The following is a 21,364-nucleotide window of genomic DNA, read 5'->3' as shown; positions in this document are numbered from 1 at the left end:
CTGCTGAGATGTCTGCAGTGTGACAGTTTTTAGTGATGTCTAGCACTGGGGCATCATACCACAGACATATAGCATGATGTCCCACCCAGTCACATTATCCTGACACCAGGGCGACCAGTCCTAACACTAACCTCTTAATGCTGAATGCCAAGCGTGGCAGCTGTTAGTACCATTTTTGTAAGTCTTTGGTATGACTTGGCTGGGGATCAAACCCACGACCTTCCGCTTCCGAGGCGGACACTCTAACCACTAGGCTACCAGAGCGGTATATATCATGCTGGACAGCTACGTATGTTACAATGAAGTCATCAGCAGTCATGCCAGACAGCTACACACAATGGTACACTGAAGTCACCGGGAGTCATGCCAGACAGATACATACAATGGTACACTGAAGTCATCTAGAGTTGTATATATCATGCTGGACAGCTACATATGTCACACTGACGTTATCAGGAGTCATGCCAGACAGCTACATACAATGGTACACTGAAGTCATTGGGAGTCATGCCAAACAGATACATACAATGGTACACTTAAGTCATTGGGAGTTGTATATATCATGCTGGACAGCTACATACATTACACTCAAACTAAATGAGTTGACCACTTATCTTGAACAGAGAAATCCAAGCTCAACAATAATTTACTGATTTTTTAAATTTTCTTTTACTTTTAAAACAACTGAATAACTTACTTTGACATCAAATGAATGCAAGAATTCATACACAAAGCTATATATGTACATGTCTTCTGAATCAGCGGAAAGAATGGTTTTGCAGGGCCTGTGTTTTGTAAAATGCAAGAGAGTTGTGAACAGCTCTCTTGTAGTGTTGAGGAGAGTAATTCAACTATTTATGACGTCATTTAAGACGTCATCATTTATGGCATATGATGTCATATATCAAAATGTTGGAACCTGTGAAATATCAGTATTTTTGAAAGGTAACTGCCATGAAATCTGGGACAAATATTGAGAAGTTCACTCAGAAAACATCTGGAAATATTTGTTTTGAACAATAAGATCGTTAAGAGTGATGGATCGTTCTCCTGGAAGCAATTTAAGGAGCATGACAGGGTATGAGAGTGATCAAGCTCCTCAGAACACAAGCACTGGGTTTGATATGGCAAAGACATGTTAAAATCTAACAGCCCTTGTATTCATATGCCAGATAAAATGAGTTCTTTCCCCTGACTCAGAACAAAACTTGAATATGAATTTTCATTTGTTACATAACTCTTTTGTACTTTCCAAATACTTTTTTCAAAAACAGTGTCAATGGAATTCAAAAGCAGATTGGAATTTATAAATGACCAATTTAGTGCAACTAAGAATGTCAACCAGCAAACAATGAAAACACCAAAAAACATTTACAATCTATTTGTGCTTTACAATATGGACTGAACATCTGCATCAAACACTAGATTAATCAGGCAAGATTAAATGGGTATAAATAAACTGTAGTAATAAATATTTGTAATCAATGTCTAAAAGGAATGACAAGATGAAATAAATGACATGACAATCTATATTTACACTCATTCGAGTTCATGCAATTAAAATATACTGTACAAAAATATATATAATTTAACAAAACAGATGTTAGTATGTTTTTGTAATATTCAGAGCAGTAGATTTTATTGTATCTCTTTAAGATGCTGAAGGGTCTATGTGAACATTATGCACTATGCATATTTTTGTTGAAAAAATAACTCTGACTCAAATCAATTAGCAATGAAAAATTACAAAGACACATAAACACACACAAATTGTGTGTGTGTGTGTGTGTGTATATATATATATATATATATATATATATATATATATATATATATATATATATATATATATATATATATATAAGCATATACCTTTACCATCTTTAAGGAAAAAATGTTCACAAGTGTTTAAACAATACATGTTAACAACTTTTATTAAATAACAATAATTATACAACTCCTGAAATAAAATATAGTTTCCCCAAGGCTGATCTGCAACATTGCTACAGATTCCCCAAGGATGATGTCATCAAACAACAGTCACTACCAGTTATTATGAAATCGAATGAGCAGGATTTGTTGTGGAAAGCAGGACAGTCACTGCAATACACATGAATACCAGGAACATTTTTGGAGTGCCCCCAAGTAAACTGGCTGAAATCTCAGACCATGATTGATGGAGTGAGTAAAAACAAAGATGGCTCAAAAAGCAGGCAGATACCCATATGCCAGATGATTTCATAATTTCAGGGTGAAGAGGCAATTCCAACTGCAAACATCAATGTATTTTTGATTTATTTAGCAAGTGTCTTCAAACTGGACATCCTGAAACAACCCAATGTATGCTGATCCCTTGCTAAACAATTAGAGGTTAATAAAGTGTATAATTTTCTAAAATGTTATCATAATAGAGTATAGAACATATGGAAACACAATAGAGTATAGAACATATGGAAACACAATAGAGTATAGAACATATGGAAACACAATAGAGTATAGAACATATGGAAACACAATAGAGTATAGAACATATGGAAACACTATAATGTAACTCCAGTATAACATAGCATGGTCAAGGCATGGTTCCCAACAATTTACAAATATTTTACCAATTGTTTTAAGTACTACAAAGTTTTATTACTAAAATAAATTGATTGAATAATTTATCAAGATATGTAGTTATTTATGAAAAAAATAACAATGCTTTTTTGCTTAGTTTTAAAAAGACGACAATTGTAAATCTATTACTAATAAATACATGTAATAATAAAGCCATTATGAATTCTAACTATTACTAATAAATAATAATAAAGCCATTATGAATTCTAACTATTACTAATAAATAATAATAAAGCCATTATGAATTCTAACTATTACTAATAAATACTAATAAAGCCATTATGAATTCTAACTATTACTAATAAGTAATAATAAAGCCATTATGAATTCTAACTATTACTAATAAATACTAATAAAGCTGTTATGAATTCTAACTATTACTAATAAATAATAATAAAGCCATTATGAATACTTTTGCTTGTTTCAATGCATCCTGTGTACAATTATTGTTATATCCAGGGTAAGCAATTGTCAATAGATGTTGGCTCAGTCATTGGGCTTACATATCCATGCACCAAACAATGCAGTGATCTGAAAAATTCAATCACCTGAATGTATAAATCAATTAATGTCAGTACCTATTTAATGAAAAACAGTAGACTACCAGTGCTCAATCATCTGTTTTACACACCTGCTGAATCGATTTCATTGACACATACCCCCACCCCACCCCAATCATCTTAATCCCAATTATTTTAGAATCATGAATGCAGACAGCAGTTCCAAATCACTTTCATACATACAAGAAGGGCTTCCTTGTCCTTGCAATCCTAACACTGTACTGACATAGCTGCCAGGCATGTTCAACAACTGAGTTCAAAATCATAAAATGACCATTTGCTAACTTGATGTGTTAGACATAAGGTGCCCATAATTATTGCATGTGTTTGTTTGGTCATCATGTTTTCCTGATTGTTTAAATGATATACAGCCATAAAACACAAGACAAAAAAGTGTGAAAGTTTATCTACTGGACTGATCAAAAACATAATTTGATCAATTGCTCCAGGATTTGTACTGTATTTAGGCCCTCACACAGTGTTTTTGAACTATATTGTGATGCAAGGTATTAGAACAAAAAATGTATAGCCTCAGCCCAATCAAAACTGAGAAATTATCAATAACTAATTTTTATAATCCTTGATGAAATATAGCTTCACAATCAGACTCTACCGAAAATACCCATCAATTATGTGTTAAATATTTTAAAAAGATAGTAAATCAGCTGCTTATCAATTAATAATAAATTGTTTCATAGAATTGAGTGGAATAAAATACTGATGTTGGGTAAAATTAATTAGACGTTTTTGGAAGGAAAAAATTATTTTTAAAAATAATTTGAGAAGAATCATAAATGGATAACACTAATACCAAATTAACAGCAAATACTGAACCAAAAAGGAAATATTTACATTTAACATTTTTGCTACAATTTATTTAAGCATCCTCTGAATGTTGTTATATAAAATTTCACAAATAAATGACTGCCACACTCATTTTTGAAAAGAAACATCAGTAAGGAGCCAAGAAAATATTTTGGAATTTATTTGTAAACTGTATAGCATAATGTGTCAGATGATCAAATTCTATGTTGTTTGTTTTACTGATTAATCCTAAAAAAGACCTAGATCTGCATCTGCCAGTGCATTATATTATGTGAAGGCAAATCTAAGTCGATGCAGTTTGAAGTTGGATTTGACTTATATGTTAGTACCGGTATATATCATTGTATCAAAGTTACTTTAGCAAAAAGACCACTGTACTTAACAGTCATATCTACAATTGCAGAACGGTTGATATGAAACACTAAACTTAAGATGTGTTGGAAAAACCAAACTCTTGTGTGCCCAAAATTCAAGTACCCAAGTTTGAAAACAGGCTTATGTAGAAACACATCCATCTACATATGGGTTGTTTTCATTGACATTACAATGATGTAGACAAATAACCACTATGCAATGCACATGCATTTTGTGCTGCCATTTTGCTTCCCTAATAAAACACTGTAAATGTCGCCACGTATATTAAAGGATTTAATCATCAATAATCAAAATGATACACAGATTATACTCAAAATTAAGCACCCCTAGAGCATGAAAAACAAAATCGTTGATAAGGACATTAACTTCAACTAAATCATATATAGATTATATTTGAAATTAAGTGCCCCTATAGCATGAAAGACAAAATAAAGCTGTATGTTCCCTGGCTTGTATCAAAAGACGTAATAGTGAAGTTGAACCAGAATCATACATTATTGCTATCAAACAGATATACAATTATTTCTGACAAATAACTATATTGTGATTTGTTTCTAAAAATTATTTTGTCCCCAAGATTGTCATCTTGAATGGGTATTTCCAAAAACAATAATCTTCAGGATAAAATATCAGTTGTGGAATTAAAATTTCATATCATACGTATTATGTCAGAAATTTTATGTACAAATACTTTTCGTGAAAGCAAGTGCTTGTGCCAAAGACAGCTTATAAACGTAGTTTAATTAGTATGGTCCAATATTGTTCCATCTTCAGTGTATTAAAATGAAACATACACTTAACGGAACAGAACTGTGTTGAATGTCAAAATCAAGTATACTTGAAATGCTTTCAAAATGTTTAATTATATATTAACAATTTTGCAGTATAGTTTTAACAATAATCAAACAATTGATTTCAGCCCATGAAATTGAAAATCATTACATGTTTCTACTTGTTTATGTATCCATGTGTTTATGCGTCTGTTTACTGGTGGATCTATTTGATTATGAAAGAATAACAAATAGGGTTGAAATGTCATTGTTTTATTTGAAGAAAAACGGGACAAGTCACCATTTTGGTCTCATGTGGTTGATATGTACCACAGATTGTGATGTATTTGGATATCCTTAAACACAAAATGAGACCTGCTTTCATAATTATTTGGCAAGAACAATACTGCTAGGTGCTGGTTTGCATGGCTAGGGAATCAAAATGGCAGATATGGAAGTATACACGTATTGTGACATGTGAAAACAACGGATAATAAATCACTTTTAGGAAATACCATCTATTTTGAAATGGCTGGAAATAACTGAATATTTGGAAATGGCAGGAAATATGTGTGTATTTGGAAATAGCACGAAATACATGGTTATTTGGAATGGCAGTAAATCTTTTAATACACCTCCCCCTCAACAACTTGCGCCCTGATATCTCACAAACCTGCTTATAACAAATGGTCAGGCATGGATCCCATCTTTTTTAACCAGAAAATACCCCTCAAATTTATTCCAATTTCTTGAAATTGAAGAAAATCACGATCAAAACTGGTAACTGAAACATTGATATATCGCTCGTTTTATGGTTGAAAATGGTAAATAGGACCTGGAAATTTTAATCAACATTTTGAAATTATCAACTTTTAATAAGAAGTCATATAATTGGTTACATTTTCTTTCCAAATGACATTCTTAGTATACCATAATTAAAGATATTAAAGGAAATTTTGATCAATGGAAATGTTACTCACGCCTGGTGTAGGCAGTACATAAATATTTAAATGCCAATTAAAAAATTATTTATTTTAATTGAAATTTGTGTTTTAGTTCTATTTTTTAGTTCCTCTTAAATGTAATCATCATAAATGCAATGTGTATTTAAACGTAAAATGTGTCAATCTACCATAATCTCAAAGAACCTAATTAAGTGCCAAAATTGTTTTGATAACTGACTTGTGGAGGTATTTGTTGTATTGTTGCAATGAATGAAAAGCTGGAATCCTTTGTATTATCACATTAATTATGTCTTTTGAATCAAATAAAGGAGGTGGAATAAAAGAAAAGTTAAAAGGCATGCAAATCATACGTAACTAAAATCCAGCAGCCCTGGTCGTATGTCGGGTGAACTTATGACCAATCAAACAGTTATAAATGTTATTGTGTATGTAACATAAACTACCTTAAATTAACCGATTCATTCATAACTGTGATCAAAGATAGCAAGGCAACCAAGCAAAATGAATACTTCATAAAATAAAGAGCTTAGTTTCACAGATACAGACCACTGTCGGCAAGTGAGTTTCAGAAAATTCCTGAACTGGCACTTAGAGATATCCTCAAGGATGATAAGAAGTTACACTATTACTTCAATGAAATCACAACATCAATATTGTATTAATTGTTGAATACAAAAATTTCGATGTAGACGATTGTCTCACGAATTATATGTCGCTAGTTTTTGAGAAAATGGAATCTTGTTTGGTGTATCAACAGTTAGTCTAAATCCCTGCTACTTTGACTCCAGACTTGGCAGTATAATAATAAATACCACTCTGGGAACCAGACTAATCAACAAAACAAAAAGCTGGGACATGATACACAGATGTTTTCACGTACACGTCATAGCTGCTGAAACCAATTTGAATGATTTTTCACATTTTGAAAATAAATGTCATTTTTACAGAATAACAAACTTCATTAGAAAACACTTGTTATTAAGAATTGTTATCGACATAACTGTAAAATGAGGATTCAGTCAATAAACAACACAGTTCCCTACCATCCCCGCCCCCAGGCGGTTTTCTCGATGTCTAAGTGGATTTTTTTCAATTTTTAGAGGTCCCTCTGTAACACTCACACCCTCGCTTATAGTGTGATCTATGTCTGTGGACCCCATTGTGCACGAGTTAATGAGAGATAGGTGTAATTGCCTTTAGATAATTCTGATAATAACATACAAAGTTGCATTAAATTCTTATTAACTTGACTGCATGTGAGCTTAGACATTTTAAAATCATTATATGACAATTAAACATTTATAGAAAATTCACGGGTTAGGAAACATTTGATAATACAATATACGTTCAAGACCTAATGTACTGCTAAATAATGCACAAGTACATATTAAATTTTAAAATGATGACTAGAAATAATGTCATTTTCTGTACAAATAATTTTGAGTGTAAAAATGTACCAAAAAGTATCTTCTCATACTTTCAAAAAATTTTAAAAACACGAATTGACCAGAATTCTTATTACATGCTTTGGTCTAAATTTTAGATACCTGCATGACTGTAAATAAGTATACAAGTTTGTTTTGCACAAACAATTCATATTCATAACGGAAGGTTAAAAATTCTGACTTTTGTGGGCACTATATTGGATGTGAAAGAATATAATACTACTGTATTTACTCACTTATAAGTCAAGCAGCACTGCAAGCAACAAAGATCTTGCTCTTCCATTATATAAAGAGCCTGCAGATCAGGGTATATGTTTCTTTTCCTGATTACTCCTAACAAACTTCACAGACCAAATCAGCCAGTGCATTATGTTGACAGCAGATCTGGTTCTGTACAGTTTGCAGTTGGCCCCGTCTATTAAGTGAGTATAGATGGTACTAATAATAATCATAATAATAAAAATACAGTTTATATTTTATGAGGGTGTCAGAAAAACCTTGCTGCCCTTGTGACACTCAATAAATATATGAAATCATGAATTATATACACTACTAATACATTACCAAGTATCACATCAACTGGAACAATACTGAAATTTAGTACATATATTTTTATGTGGTTACTAGTTAGACCATTATTAAAAAAATTCAATCTAGAATTTTAGAATTTACCATTTTTTTATGAAAGTGGACTTGAACACAAATATATACATCATCTTTGATCTGTGTAATAAAAATCAAATCAGTTTATATTAACAGAATTCTGTATGGAAAGCAGGAATGCCATGATTTTGTGAGATATTTTGCAATGTAAAAACAAAATTATTTTAATCGTTTCCCTCACCGATGTTTCATCAACTGCACTCAATCTATTTATGTGTCTTCATATATATATTCATACCTAGGCTTAATGGTGAAATTACATGTTATTTTAAGAAACTGACTTTGAAGCCTCGTGAGAAAGAAAATCAGTCATAAATATCTTAACATAGAAAGTAATCACAAATAATAAACATTACACTTGGCATAGAAAGAAAAGTCCTACTAAATATTTGTCAGATTTCATTTGAAAACTATGCGTCAGACTGAAATGCTTGTACTTAAAACAAGATTTTCTTCAAGGGAACAAGGCTGTACTGTCAAAAAGAATTTCCAGGAATCCAAGATAAGACTGTTTCCTGTTTTTTAACTGAGTGTCGGAACCATCTTTGAGAGATGAGACAATTTCAAGATGGCCACAGTGGTGGCCTCAATGGACATCAGATCTGCACCATTTTCCCTTAGGAACAACCAGACATCATATGATGATACAATTTTCCTTGAAAAAGTAATAAGATTTTCAACATGGCTGCAATGGCACCATTTTCAGATAGACATCATAAAAAGTCTTTCAGTGAAAATCCAATGTTGATATGATCAGCTATTCAGGTGGAGTAGAGATAACAATATTACTGAAATGGCTGTCCTGGTGGCCATGGTGGATGTCTAAGCATTTTCATTTAGGACCAACTGGACCTTGGGATGAGTGTACGCTTCAAGTTTTGTGGCAATCCTCCAAGTAGTTTAGAATTGGGATGAAAAACAACACAAATCCAAAAATTCTGAGCAACTAGTTTCACATTTAATGTATGCTTCTTCAGACACAAAATGTTTTGAAATGCTCCAAGTAGTTTAGGAGCAGCAATAAGAAACTTGTGATTAGAATGGCTGGACGACAGACAACAGACCATCCCGTAAGCTTATCTGGTCTGAGGGCCGAGATATTAAGCAAAAACTGTGCCAAAGACAGCTTATAAAAGTAGTTTAATTAGTATGGTCCAATATTGTTCCATCTTCAGTGTATTTAAATGAAACATACACTTAACGGAACAGAACTGTGTTGAATGTCAAAATCGAGTATACTTGAAATGCTTTCAAAATATTTAATTATATATTAACAATTTTGCAGTATAGTTTTAACAATAATCAAACAATTGATTTCAGCCCATGAAATTGAAAATCATTACATGTTTCTACTTTTTGTAAATAATGTTTATGAAAATAATAGATGACAGTAACTCCTTGTAACAAATAAAATGTTCAAATACCACGTCATCTAGCAGGCAAAGTTATAGCTCTATACAAAATTATACAATTTCAATCTTTATTCTTTTCATATGGTCAATGTAATGGAGATGGGATTCTTGTGGATGCTCTAAAACCAACATTGTAAATGTTTCTATTAAGCACAGTGTTAATGATATAATACAACATTACAGGATAACTACAGCAATTTTCTTTGTAACACTTCTACATAAAGAGTATTCATTTCTCCTCAAATAAACCATCAAAGTGTTTTAAAAACTTTTTTTTACATCACTTAAATGAAATTTTTACCAACCTTAGTTTTATTAACTATATAATTTTCGCGCAGAAATTTAATTCTTCTGGTTCGGCTATGCAAGTGGATTGATGCGAGTTGGACATGCCATCATTTCACCAGTATAGCTTCATTGTCTCTTCATGTTTTTTAATGCAGTAAGAACACTCTTTATTCCTTATGCTATAAATACTGTAATCATGGAATATTTGAGAAACTGTACTTGAATCTTGTGTTTCAAGCAAAGTTGTTTGCTTGAGTTATCTTTCTCATTCCTTACCTTGTTTTTCTTTTTCTCCCTTTTTTACATTATAGTTTGTATTTTAGAACACTAGCTATTTTAAGATTACAATATGACACTTAGCATATCTAACACTCATTTACCTGATGACTGGACACATTCTAATTCAAAATTAGATATGTAAACATCCCCAAGTTACTTCCCCTAAAACAAAAATCAATAATAATCTAATCAAAGACATGAAGATGCTTGATTGCATTGAAAACCATATTTAAGCTTCTTATCGTATTGGAACAAATTTGTATCGTTTTGAAGTCAGTTGATAAAAGAAATTTGCAAGGGAATATAGTAATTTCAGCTGAATATATAGACTCTGCTTTATTTCTATGAAATAAGTCACTTTTTTTCTTGTACAGTTACTTGCATATATGTATATACTATAATAAACCTATAACAAACATGTGGACAACAGCAAAATTCGCAGTGAAGATACCTATTTTCCAGGGTCTTTACTCGTTGAAGGGGACACAAAAATAAACTCGTGTTCTCCTGCAATGATCTAAAGCACAAGATGGAAGTCAACTGTCACTTTTTTCCCTCAGTTTTAATATACAATAAGGTCCGGTAGTAATTTGTAGCATTACTAGTTGCCAGTTGCTTTTGTTGTTATCAATGCAATTTTATACCTTGAATTAAAAGAATACATGTTTTTTTTATTTTTCTTTGTTACTTTTCAGATATGTTTGGACTAGACATACATAATGATCATTATAAATTACTAAAATTACAGCTATTACGCATAATATGATTATTTTCTTTTGAGAAATCTGAGCATGTCGCAAAGATATTGTTATGAGATTCAAGTGATTTAAAGTCAATTACTGGAGACATAATTTTAAATAGTAGGTTGGGATGGGTTTTATTCACGGTTTTTTTCTTTAAGAAATGGGTTTGAAGATGAAAAACATTTTGGTCATATAATTGTCATCCTTCTTCAAAATTACAAAGTGCTCAAAAATATTTCTAATTTGGGGATTTTTTTTATATATATGATTAGTTATTGAAAGCCTTAATTTCCAAGGACTGTTTACAGACAAGATTAAAAGTAGAGATATTGTCTTGAGATGCAGTGACAAGTTTGATATAACATTATTGATATTCATTCTACAAAAAATATAGAAAGTTACTGGAGAAGTTAATAGGGTATTGAAGCAGGGTTTTGTACTCAAGCAGCAGCACGTGAGTGGCCATATTGTTCAAAAATACATTCAAATACGAAATACTGGAAGAAATAAAGGATCCATGGGGAAATTCATTATTTTAGATGGTGTTATAAATGATCAAGAAACAATAGTGGCAGCAATTTATGGACCAAATGAAGACAATTCAGATTTCTGTCAACAAATCTTTCCACACATGTAAAAATTGGATAATGCATCAATAATAATTAGAGGAGATTGGAATTACCACTGAGCTATGCTATAGATGCAATTAACAAAATAAATAAGAATAAGAATGTACACAAACATATACATCTAATAATGGAAGAATCTGAACTTATATAGATGTTTGGGGAGAGAAGAACATCACCCTCAGAAGATATAGCTGGAGAACACCTTTTAAAAAAACAGGCTTGGCTAGATTACTTTCTATCATCAGGCCTTCAAACATATCTTACAAGCTCTAATACTGATATCTGCTACAAATCGGATCATTCTCCCGTTTCCATCACCTTAAATTTAGTGACCAAATAAGAGGATGAAGTAAGTGGAAAAATAATATAATACATAATAATAGCCTTTAATAAGTGACCCGGAATTTGTAGATATCCATAAAAACTGTACATCTGCTACTACTGACAAATTGAAAATATATAATGGTAATAACAATCATCAACATAACTGATTTGGGAAACTTTTAACTAATGATACGTGGAAAAATTCTCTCATACTCCTCTTTTAAAAAAGAAACATGAGAGAGAGAGAGCGAGAGAGAGACTGTCAGAACCTAAATTATAATGTTTATATGACAATGACAATCCTGAACACAGATAACATTGAGATGGGCATATTGGTAGCAAATCTGAAAATTCTCAAGAAAAAATGTTAAACACTGGATCATAGGAGCTAAAGTAAGATGAAAGTTGAGGGGGTGGGGACAGAAGCTCAAAATCCTTTTGTATCCACGAGAAAAGGTATTATGCTAAAAGATGTATACCTAAGCTTATCCTTGATGATTTAAGGGATCTGAATAGCGTTTTGACTGAACAGAAAACACTCTACAAAAACCTTTACTCCACTAGAAATTCTCAAGTCATTATCTCTCTTTGGACTCAATATTTGCCTTTACTTGCAAATTATCTGCGGATGAGAAAGAAGCACTTGAAGGCCCTCTATCACTGCAAAAATGTCTACACACACTGAAAAACATGAAGAATGGTAAGTCACATGGCTTAGATGGTTCTATTGCAGTTGTATACATTTTTCTGGATTGACCAGGGGCCTTTTGTGGTTAGAGCCCTAACTTATGCATATGAAAACAATATATCAGTTACACAAAAGCGAAGAGCTATCGCATGGCGTTGAGATGGGGAATTAAGAACAGCAAAAGCTATTACTTGGAATTACTCTGTCATATTACACTTCTTGAAATTAAATTTAATTTGAGCAAAAGCTTAACTACTGTAGTAAATTTGTAACATGAAAATTGAATCAATTAAAAAAGCTACTTGTTAATTAGTCTTAGAAATCTGTCAATGGTTGGAAAAACCAGTAATTAAATCTTTAGCTTTGCCCATGCTCGTTAACTACTTCCTGCCCCTCCAAAGGAAATAATGCAGCATATTCAGTCTTTTTTAACTTCCTTTGAGTGGAAAAGGAACATTCTAATCAAAGGTCTATCTAGATGGTGGGCTGATGACATCACATATTCAATCTTCCTGTCATGGACATAAGATCACATGGATAACAAAATACACTGATCCAATCAACCATTCACCATGGAAACATCTTGCAAACTTGAAGAGCCTGGAGGGAACAATATTTTCTTTTATAAAAGAAAGGACTCAACATAGTTTCATAGAAGTTTAACAGTTTGTGGAAAGATGTGTTTCTTGCATGGTCAGAAAACAAGCCCTGAACAAATTTTATGGATGCCACTCTGGTATATAAATATATCAAGATAAACGGTAATACATTCTTTCTGAAGAAATGGTGTGAAAAGCCTGTATTCTTTATTAATGACATAGTACAGGAAGATTACATGTTCTCTGTATGTAATGAATTCATACAAAAGTTTAACTGTTTTAATAAAAGTTCTTGATGCTATTAGAACTTAAAAATACAATGAAATATGAAACACCACCACACAAAAAAATAAATATTTTCAGGAGGCAAGTCAAAACTGCAAAATCAAATGAAAACTAAACTGAACTCTATTTTAAATCCGAATTACAAGCACGAAGATTATTTTTCCTTCCTTTCTTTACTACTGAGGATATGGGAATTCCAAGTTTTCAATACAATATCCTCCAAAGAATTCTCTATACTAATAGTAGATTGTTTCATTTGAAGATCTCTGAATCATTCTTTTTTTTAATGAAACTAAAGAGAATCTACTTAATTTATTAATTGGATGTCCTTTAGTGAAAACAGTACTGATAAATTTTAGGTTAGTTCTATGCACCAAAACTATTTTAAAAAAGTACATGTATATTTGCAGAAATAGAAACTGCATTCCAAGTTTTGTGGTCTGCATAAAAGAAATCAAACTTTAAAAACATCTGGAATAATATCTGACATAAATCCTCAGCAAGGAAAGAAAAAATAAGATGGTGAAAAATTATTAAAGTACCAATGATGACTATTCATTAATTATGTAACAAATATGTGCATATACCTGCTTATAATGTATACATCATATATATGAAAATTAAGAATATTTGTATCTATATATGTATTGATTAAAAAAATAAAGATACATAATTCCTTGAATGTGATAAAATATCAATGAATGCATGCAAAACTGCAGGTTAACAACTGCTCAAACTTTCCCTTCTTTTACAAGGTTTTTCTATTCGTAGTTTTGACAAATCATTAATTTACTGATTCATTCTTTTATTCATTTATTCAATCAATCATCCAAGAAGTGGTGAGTAGCAATGATGGGAAGTAAACATGGTCTATTCATTTAACATGTTTGTTGTATAAAGTCTGTTGCTATCAACACTGGCATGTCATTAAGAGTCCAAAGCAGGATATGTCGGAATATCCAGAGAAGTGACTGTTGAAAAAAGGTAATACTATTCTGTGATCAATTCTAAAATGACCAATACATATTAATAAGATAAATTAGTCACTCCAATTTCTTCAACCACAGCAAAAATGATTACTCCAATTAAACAAGAGGTCATCATGTCAAGGTCAAAAGTTTGTTTTTCATTTAACTTAAAGAAGACGAATACCAATACAATTTACTTGGCTCTTCCTCATTGCTGAAGTACATCACAGTATTGGTAAGGGATTAAAATTTGAATCAGCAACTGTAATTCATCAAATCTGCCTCTATGATCACCACTGTTAATCCAACCGACTCTTACACAGCCACTTTTCAAAATCCCATGATCCAAGATACTCAATAAATTAACCTGTATTAAGAACTACTGTATGTATTGATTTAAAGGATCAGTCCAACTGCAAACTACAGAGACCCAGATATGTCACAGAGAGTGCCAGCAGATCTGGTTCTATGCAATTTGTTAGGAGCAATCAGCTGAACAAACAACTTAGACCCTGATCTGCTGGCACGTTATGTGACGAAAGAGCAGGGTCAATGTTCTTTGCAGTTGAACTTGACCTATAACCAAGTATCTATGGTACCTTATAAGATCACTTTCACATGTGGCTGCCTTGGAAAGATTTTCTTGTATTCATACATACACATCTACATCTACAAAACAAACACTTCCATGCAACCTCTGACCTCATTATAATTTATGTCAAAATAAAATGAAAGCATCACTGTCAAAAACTATTCTGGATGTTAGTATGTTGTTAACCATGTTCACCAGATGACTAGTGCTATTGTTCAAGTTAACTTTTCAAAAGACTTTGCACAAAATTCATTTAAATCTCTGACCAGTGATTGAGATACATACAGGTAATTATTTCTATCAACTACTCCACAAAACATCTGTATGCTAATTCAAGTCCTCAAAGAAAGATATCAACGAGTCATCATTATCATAAAAAAATGAACTCCCTGATCCATCAATGTCCATTATCATTTCAATCAAATAGGCTGTGAAACAAATATTTTCATAATTGATCACACATTTCAAAATAAACTTTTTGAATACTTTATGTTTGAAAATGCCATTCAAGAGGTTATTTCTGAACAAGACATTTCCTAATACAAAGTGTCTATAAAGTAATCGCATTAACTCCAAACATCACATGAGTAGCGCCCCTTGTTCTGCATTTTCTTAACATATTCAGCAGCCTTTTCCTGGTCCATGTTGCCACATTCCATTAAGATAGACTCAAGGGTAGCATGCACATCTCTAGCCATGTTCCTAGCATCCCTGAAAAAAAGTCATATCAATTCACATTAGGATGGCCATAACAAGATCTCTACAGTGGCTCTCAATGTTAATAGTACACAGAAACCAAAACCATGTTTGTGTAATACAAATGCCCTGCCTTTTGTGAGCATGTGTGCGGCAAAGTTTAGCATGTTAACAAAAACAAGAGTCCCTCAAAGGGATTGATGCTCCACACGCTGAAAACAATTTCTGGGAATTCAAGGTGAGACCATTTCTTCCTTATAACCAACCTTAATACTCTTCACTGATAACAAGATTTTAAAATTAGCTGCTGTGATGGACAATACTGGATGTCAACTTGGCACCATTTCCAATAAGGGCCAAGACATAAAGTCTTGTGATGGGAAACCCATGTTGATAGAATTTTCTGTCTTGGAGGAGTTTCAAGATTGATGCCATGGTGGCCATATTTGATATCAGACTGGTACAATTTCTATTTTATACCAATTAGACATAAGAAACCACATTCTCAAAAGAAGTAGTGAAAACAAGATTTTCAAGATGACCATTGTGATGGTCATAATAAAACTTGGGTTAGCATCATTTTCATTTTCAACCAACAAGACATCATAAGAAGTTTTTCAGTGAAAACCTCATAATGCTACAGTAATTCATTCAGGAGAAATTGTGATAAGACTTTCATGATTGCCACAGTGGCAGACATATTTAATGTCTGAAAGGCACCATAACAAGTTGCTTAGTTAAAAACTCCAGGAGGAGTAGTGATAACAATAATTTCATGATGGCAATTATAGTAGCCATACTAGCGATCCGGTCCAAACCATTTTCAGTTTGGAACAACTATACACCATAAGAAGTCTTCAGGTGAAATCCAAGTGGCATTATTACTTTTCATTCAAGATGATTCGCAATAACAAGATTTTCAAGATGGTCACTGTTGCTCCATATCAGATATCAGATAGGTACAATTGTCCTTTAGGACCAACACGACATCATACGATGTCTTCTTGTGAAAATCCTAAGTTAATACTATATTTCATCCAGGAAAAGTAGTGATAACAAGATTCTCAAGATGGCCCCTGTGGCAACCATATTGGACACTAGATTGGCCCAATTTTTATTTATGACCAACTAGACATCATAAAAAGTCTTTTAGAGAAAACCCCATGTTCAAATGACCAGCCAATAAGGAAGAGTACCAATAGCAAACATTTCAAGATGGCTGCCATGGTGGCCATACTGTCCATCCAGTTTTTCTCTTTTTTCATTTAGGACCAACTAGACATATATTTAGTCTTCAGGTGAAAACCCTATGTCAGTATTACTTCCATTCAGCAGCAGCAGCCACAACAAGATTTTCAAGATGGTCATGATACTGCTGGTGAAAACCCCATGACAATATTCATCTTCATTCAGGACAAATAGCAAAATTTTCAAGATGGTCAATGTCGCAGCCATATCGGTCATCGGATCAGCATCATTTTCATTCAGGAAGAACTAATCATAAGAAGTATTTTAGTGAAAACTAATGTTCATATAACCATCCATTCAGGGGAAGTAGTACTAACTTGATATTGAAGATGGCCACTGTGGTGGTCATACTGGATGTCTAAGTGGTGGTCAACATGGTCACTGTGGTGGTCATACTGGATGTCTAAGTGGTGGTCAACATGGCCACTGTGGTGGTCATACTGGATGTCTGAGTGGTGGTCAACATGGCCAATGTGGTGGTCATACTGGAAGTCTGAGTGGTGGTCAACATGGCCACTGTGGTGGTCATACTGGATGTCTAAGTGGTGGTCAACATGGCCAATGTGGTGGTCATACTGGATGTCTAAGTGGTGGTCAACATGGCCACTGTGGTGGTCATACTGGATGTCTAAGTGGTGGTCAACATGGCCACTGTGGTGGTCATACTGGATGTCTAAGTGGTGGTCAACATGGCCACTGTGGTGGTCATACTGGATGTCTAAGTGGTGGTCAACATGGCCACTGTGGTGGTCATACTGGATGTCTAAGTGGTGGTCAACATGGCCACTGTGGTGGTCATACTGGATGTCTAAGTGGTGGTCAACATGGCCACTGTGGTGGTCATACTGGATGTCTAAGTGGTGGTCAACATGGCCACTGTGGTGGTCATACTGGATGTCTAAGTGGTGGTCAACATGGCCAATGTGGTGGTCATACTGGATGTCTAAGTGGTGGTCAACATGGCCAATGTGGTGGTCATACTGGAAGTCTGAGTGGCATCATTTTCGTTTAGTACAAACTAAACTAAGAGATGAATGTGTGTGTTAAGTTTCTTGCCAATCCTCCAAGTACTTTAGGAGGAGTATCAATAACGTGCTGCTAATGGACAGACGGACAACAAACAAAAGACTCTTCTACTCATTGACCAGTAGAACTAACAAAAAGAAGTTTCAGTGTTGAATTTTCAAGGAAGAGAGTTTACAACATTTCCAAGTTATATTTATATATTATAATATACACCCTCATTAAGTCAATTAATGTATTTCTGTCATTTCAACATTAAAGCTTACACTATAAAAATCTAGTCTATCTAGAAGGGAAATCAGAAAGATCTTGTATTAAACAATCTGTCATTGGGACATTAAAGATTTGTCCTATTTTATTGTATCTTATATTTGGTAAATGGAAATGTACACTATAAATTTGTACTGAGTCAAACCATAGATACAACAACACAATGCTGCACGAGTTTACAGCAAACATTCCTCGAGAAATGAGATTTGGATTTTTAACGTAGCTTTAACAATTTGTTAGTCATTTTGTTACGATGTCTGCAGTGTGGCAGTTTACAGTGATGCCTAGCACTGGGGCATCATGTGGCAGACATGTAGCATGATGTCCCACCCAGTCATATTATCCTGACACCAGGCCAACCAGTCGTAACACTAACCTCTTAATGCTGAGCGCCAAGCAAGGCAGCTGTTAGTACCATTTTTTAAAAGTCTTTGGCATGACTCTGCCAGGGATCAAACCCACGACCTCCCGCATTCAAGGCGGGCGCTCTGACCACTAGGCCACCGGAGTGGTCCTCCCTGAGAAATAAATTAAATGCAAACAATAACTGGAATGACCATGGTGTCAAATAAGGTCAGAGTGACCTACTGTTAGTAGATCATGTTGTACTCACCTAGATGCATCCTTACAGAGCTGCATAGCTCTGCAGTCAATAATCCATGAAAATTTGACCTAAATGAAGTACAGTAAATGTCACTTCCACATTCATGGCTGGTTTTAAAAAGATACACACCATGACTTACAATACCAGTGGGCAAGATATTGTTAATTATATATTTGCCATCATAAATTTATTGCAAATATGCTACAGTCCACTCATTATGAACACAATCTTTTCATAATTTTCAGAAATGATTGGTTTCTAAGTTTTGGATATGCCCTTACAGACTGAATGCAACTTCTCAATGGATTTATAACTTATAATGAGAGTAAGCTATAATAATGTTTAAGTCCAAGAAGGAACTTATCACAGGGTAAATAAATAACAAAGGTACATACCCACAAATATATATATGACCACCATTTTCCAGAATTTTCCATGTTTCCTCCTTGTTTTTCTTCAGCAAATGCTGGACATAGACCTTCTCTGCCTGGTCACGGGAGAATGCAACATGAAGATGCGTCAAAGTTCCATCTTTAACATATCCGTCCAATTCTTCCTCATATAAGTAGTCTTCAGCCTTACAACGGCAGCCATAATACAAAACTGTGTCTCCCACTGGCTTACCTGGAATTTACATTTAAAATATTGCTGTTCAGATAGTTACACTATTTTATATTTATTTTCCATTTCAAGAGAAACATATCTTGCAAATATTTCCATTTAATGAACACATGCCCCCATATTCTTAAAAACATTCTGAGCACATAACTCAATAGTGCCTAGAGAAGAAGTGAAAATAACAGCGAGAAAATAAATGGCAGCAGTGTCCTGAGAACAAGACTGAGTTACTGAAGAAATAACAGTAGGGCTTGGAATTATGAAGCATGATTTTTGCACACTGTTAATTTTTCAACACAAAGTTTTAGTAATTTGCATGAATCCCACAACTACATGTCCTAAAACAGACCCTGAATTTCAGTTCAAGTTAAAAATCCCACAACTGCACATTCTATAATAACTCAAGCTCAAAATCCTGCAATTGCACATAATATAATAGACCCTGAACTTGAGCTAAACTTTAAAATCCTATAATTGCATGTCCTATAAAAGACCCAGAACTCAAGCTCAAGTTCAAAATCCCACAACTGCATTCCTATAATAGACCCTGGACCTGAGTTAAAACACACAATAACAAGTCTTATAACAGACCCTGGACTCGAGTTAAAACCCACAATAACAAGTCTTATAACAGACCCTGACTCAAGCTCAAGTTAAATTCCCACAATTAGATATGATGCTCTGAGCACCTATGTCAATGATATTTTGCGGCAAAAAAGAAAAACTGGAGTTAAAATGATACATGACACACCTGTCTGGTGACCTTCCTAGTAATGACCTTCACTACTGTATGAATGTGGTGTGGATATAGGTAAACTTTCATCAAAATGTATATTGTGGTTAAAAAGTAACAACATGGATAAGGAAAAAGGCTACTAACTTACATTATGCTTTGCTGTTAGCTTGACCCTGAGTCTAGAATGAGACATTATCAAGTCAAGATCTATAACAGCCAGTTTCATTCAAATATGCTCACTGGTTCAAAGTTATGCCCATATCTAAATAGCTGTCACTAATTTATACTTTCCATGACCTGGATTTTAGTGGGCATGGCTATGGTATGTTACTCAATGTCTTGTAATTAGATATAGCAGGTTCAAGTTTCACTGAAATATTTAAAGTCATTCAAATGTTATACTCCAGACAAGAATACAAGTCACAGAGTTATCTCTTCCCTTGCCATTACCTTGACCATGATGCAGGGGTGTGTTAATATGGTTGGTCTAGTCATGATATATAACTGCCTTAAAGTAAGTCACTACCTCAAATGTTATATACAGAACAAGGACACAAGTCCATGAGTTATCTCTTCCCTTGCAATGACCTTGACCCTGAAGCAGGGGTGCATGAATATGGTATGTGACACTGTCTAGTCTAGTCATGATTTATAATTATACATTGTCCCTTGCCTTGACCTTGAGGCATGGGACATGACTACAGTATGTGACACAATACATAGTCTAGTCATGATTTATAATTATACATTTTCCCTTGCCTTCACCTCGAGGCATGGGGCATGATGCATGAGGCATGACTATGGTATGTGACATAATGCCTAGTCTAGTCATGATTTATACTCATGGAAAAATATTCATGACAATCTCTTTGATCATTACAAAGTTATGGGATAAACAAATCAATGTTAATGGACCGTGACATAACATAATTATATGCCTAACTTACAATGGGCACTTAAAATTTTGAAAGTTATTACTTAAATATATAAGTAATGGTAATCATTATTCCTTTGAAGTTAAACACTAAAAAGGGTTTTCAGATTTAAAGTTCTGTGCTCAAAATGCTTGAGAATATATACCTGCTCATCAAGGACACTTTTTCAATTTACATACAAATTTTACCCACATATTAAGGACAA

At 33.5% G+C, this 21,364-nt stretch overlaps 1 protein-coding gene across 3 annotated transcripts in view; it reads right to left on the bottom strand.

The window, feature by feature from the left end:
- Window positions 1–1,366: 1,366 nt before the first annotated feature.
- The window catches only part of LOC149775228 (NADPH--cytochrome P450 reductase-like), a 65,671-nt gene continuing 45,673 nt past the window's right edge, over window positions 1,367–21,364 (bottom strand). For all 3 annotated transcript variants that reach the window (XM_089943391.1, XM_089943392.1, XM_089943393.1), the window contains exons 14-15: window positions 19,266–19,494; window positions 1,367–15,740 (exon numbers count right to left, since the gene is read on the bottom strand). In XM_089943391.1, coding sequence (XP_089799517.1) covers window positions 15,596–15,740; window positions 19,266–19,494 — 374 coding nt within the window. In that variant the 3' untranslated portion in view covers window positions 1,367–15,595. The remainder of the gene's footprint in view (window positions 15,741–19,265; window positions 19,495–21,364) is intronic.

This window comes from Sinohyriopsis cumingii, chromosome 19 (assembly GCF_028554795.1).
Source record: "Sinohyriopsis cumingii isolate HCF-2022 chromosome 19, ASM2855479v2, whole genome shotgun sequence".
Lineage (NCBI taxonomy): Eukaryota > Metazoa > Mollusca > Bivalvia > Unionida > Unionidae > Sinohyriopsis > Sinohyriopsis cumingii.
This window is presented reverse-complemented; position numbering and strand designations above follow the sequence as displayed.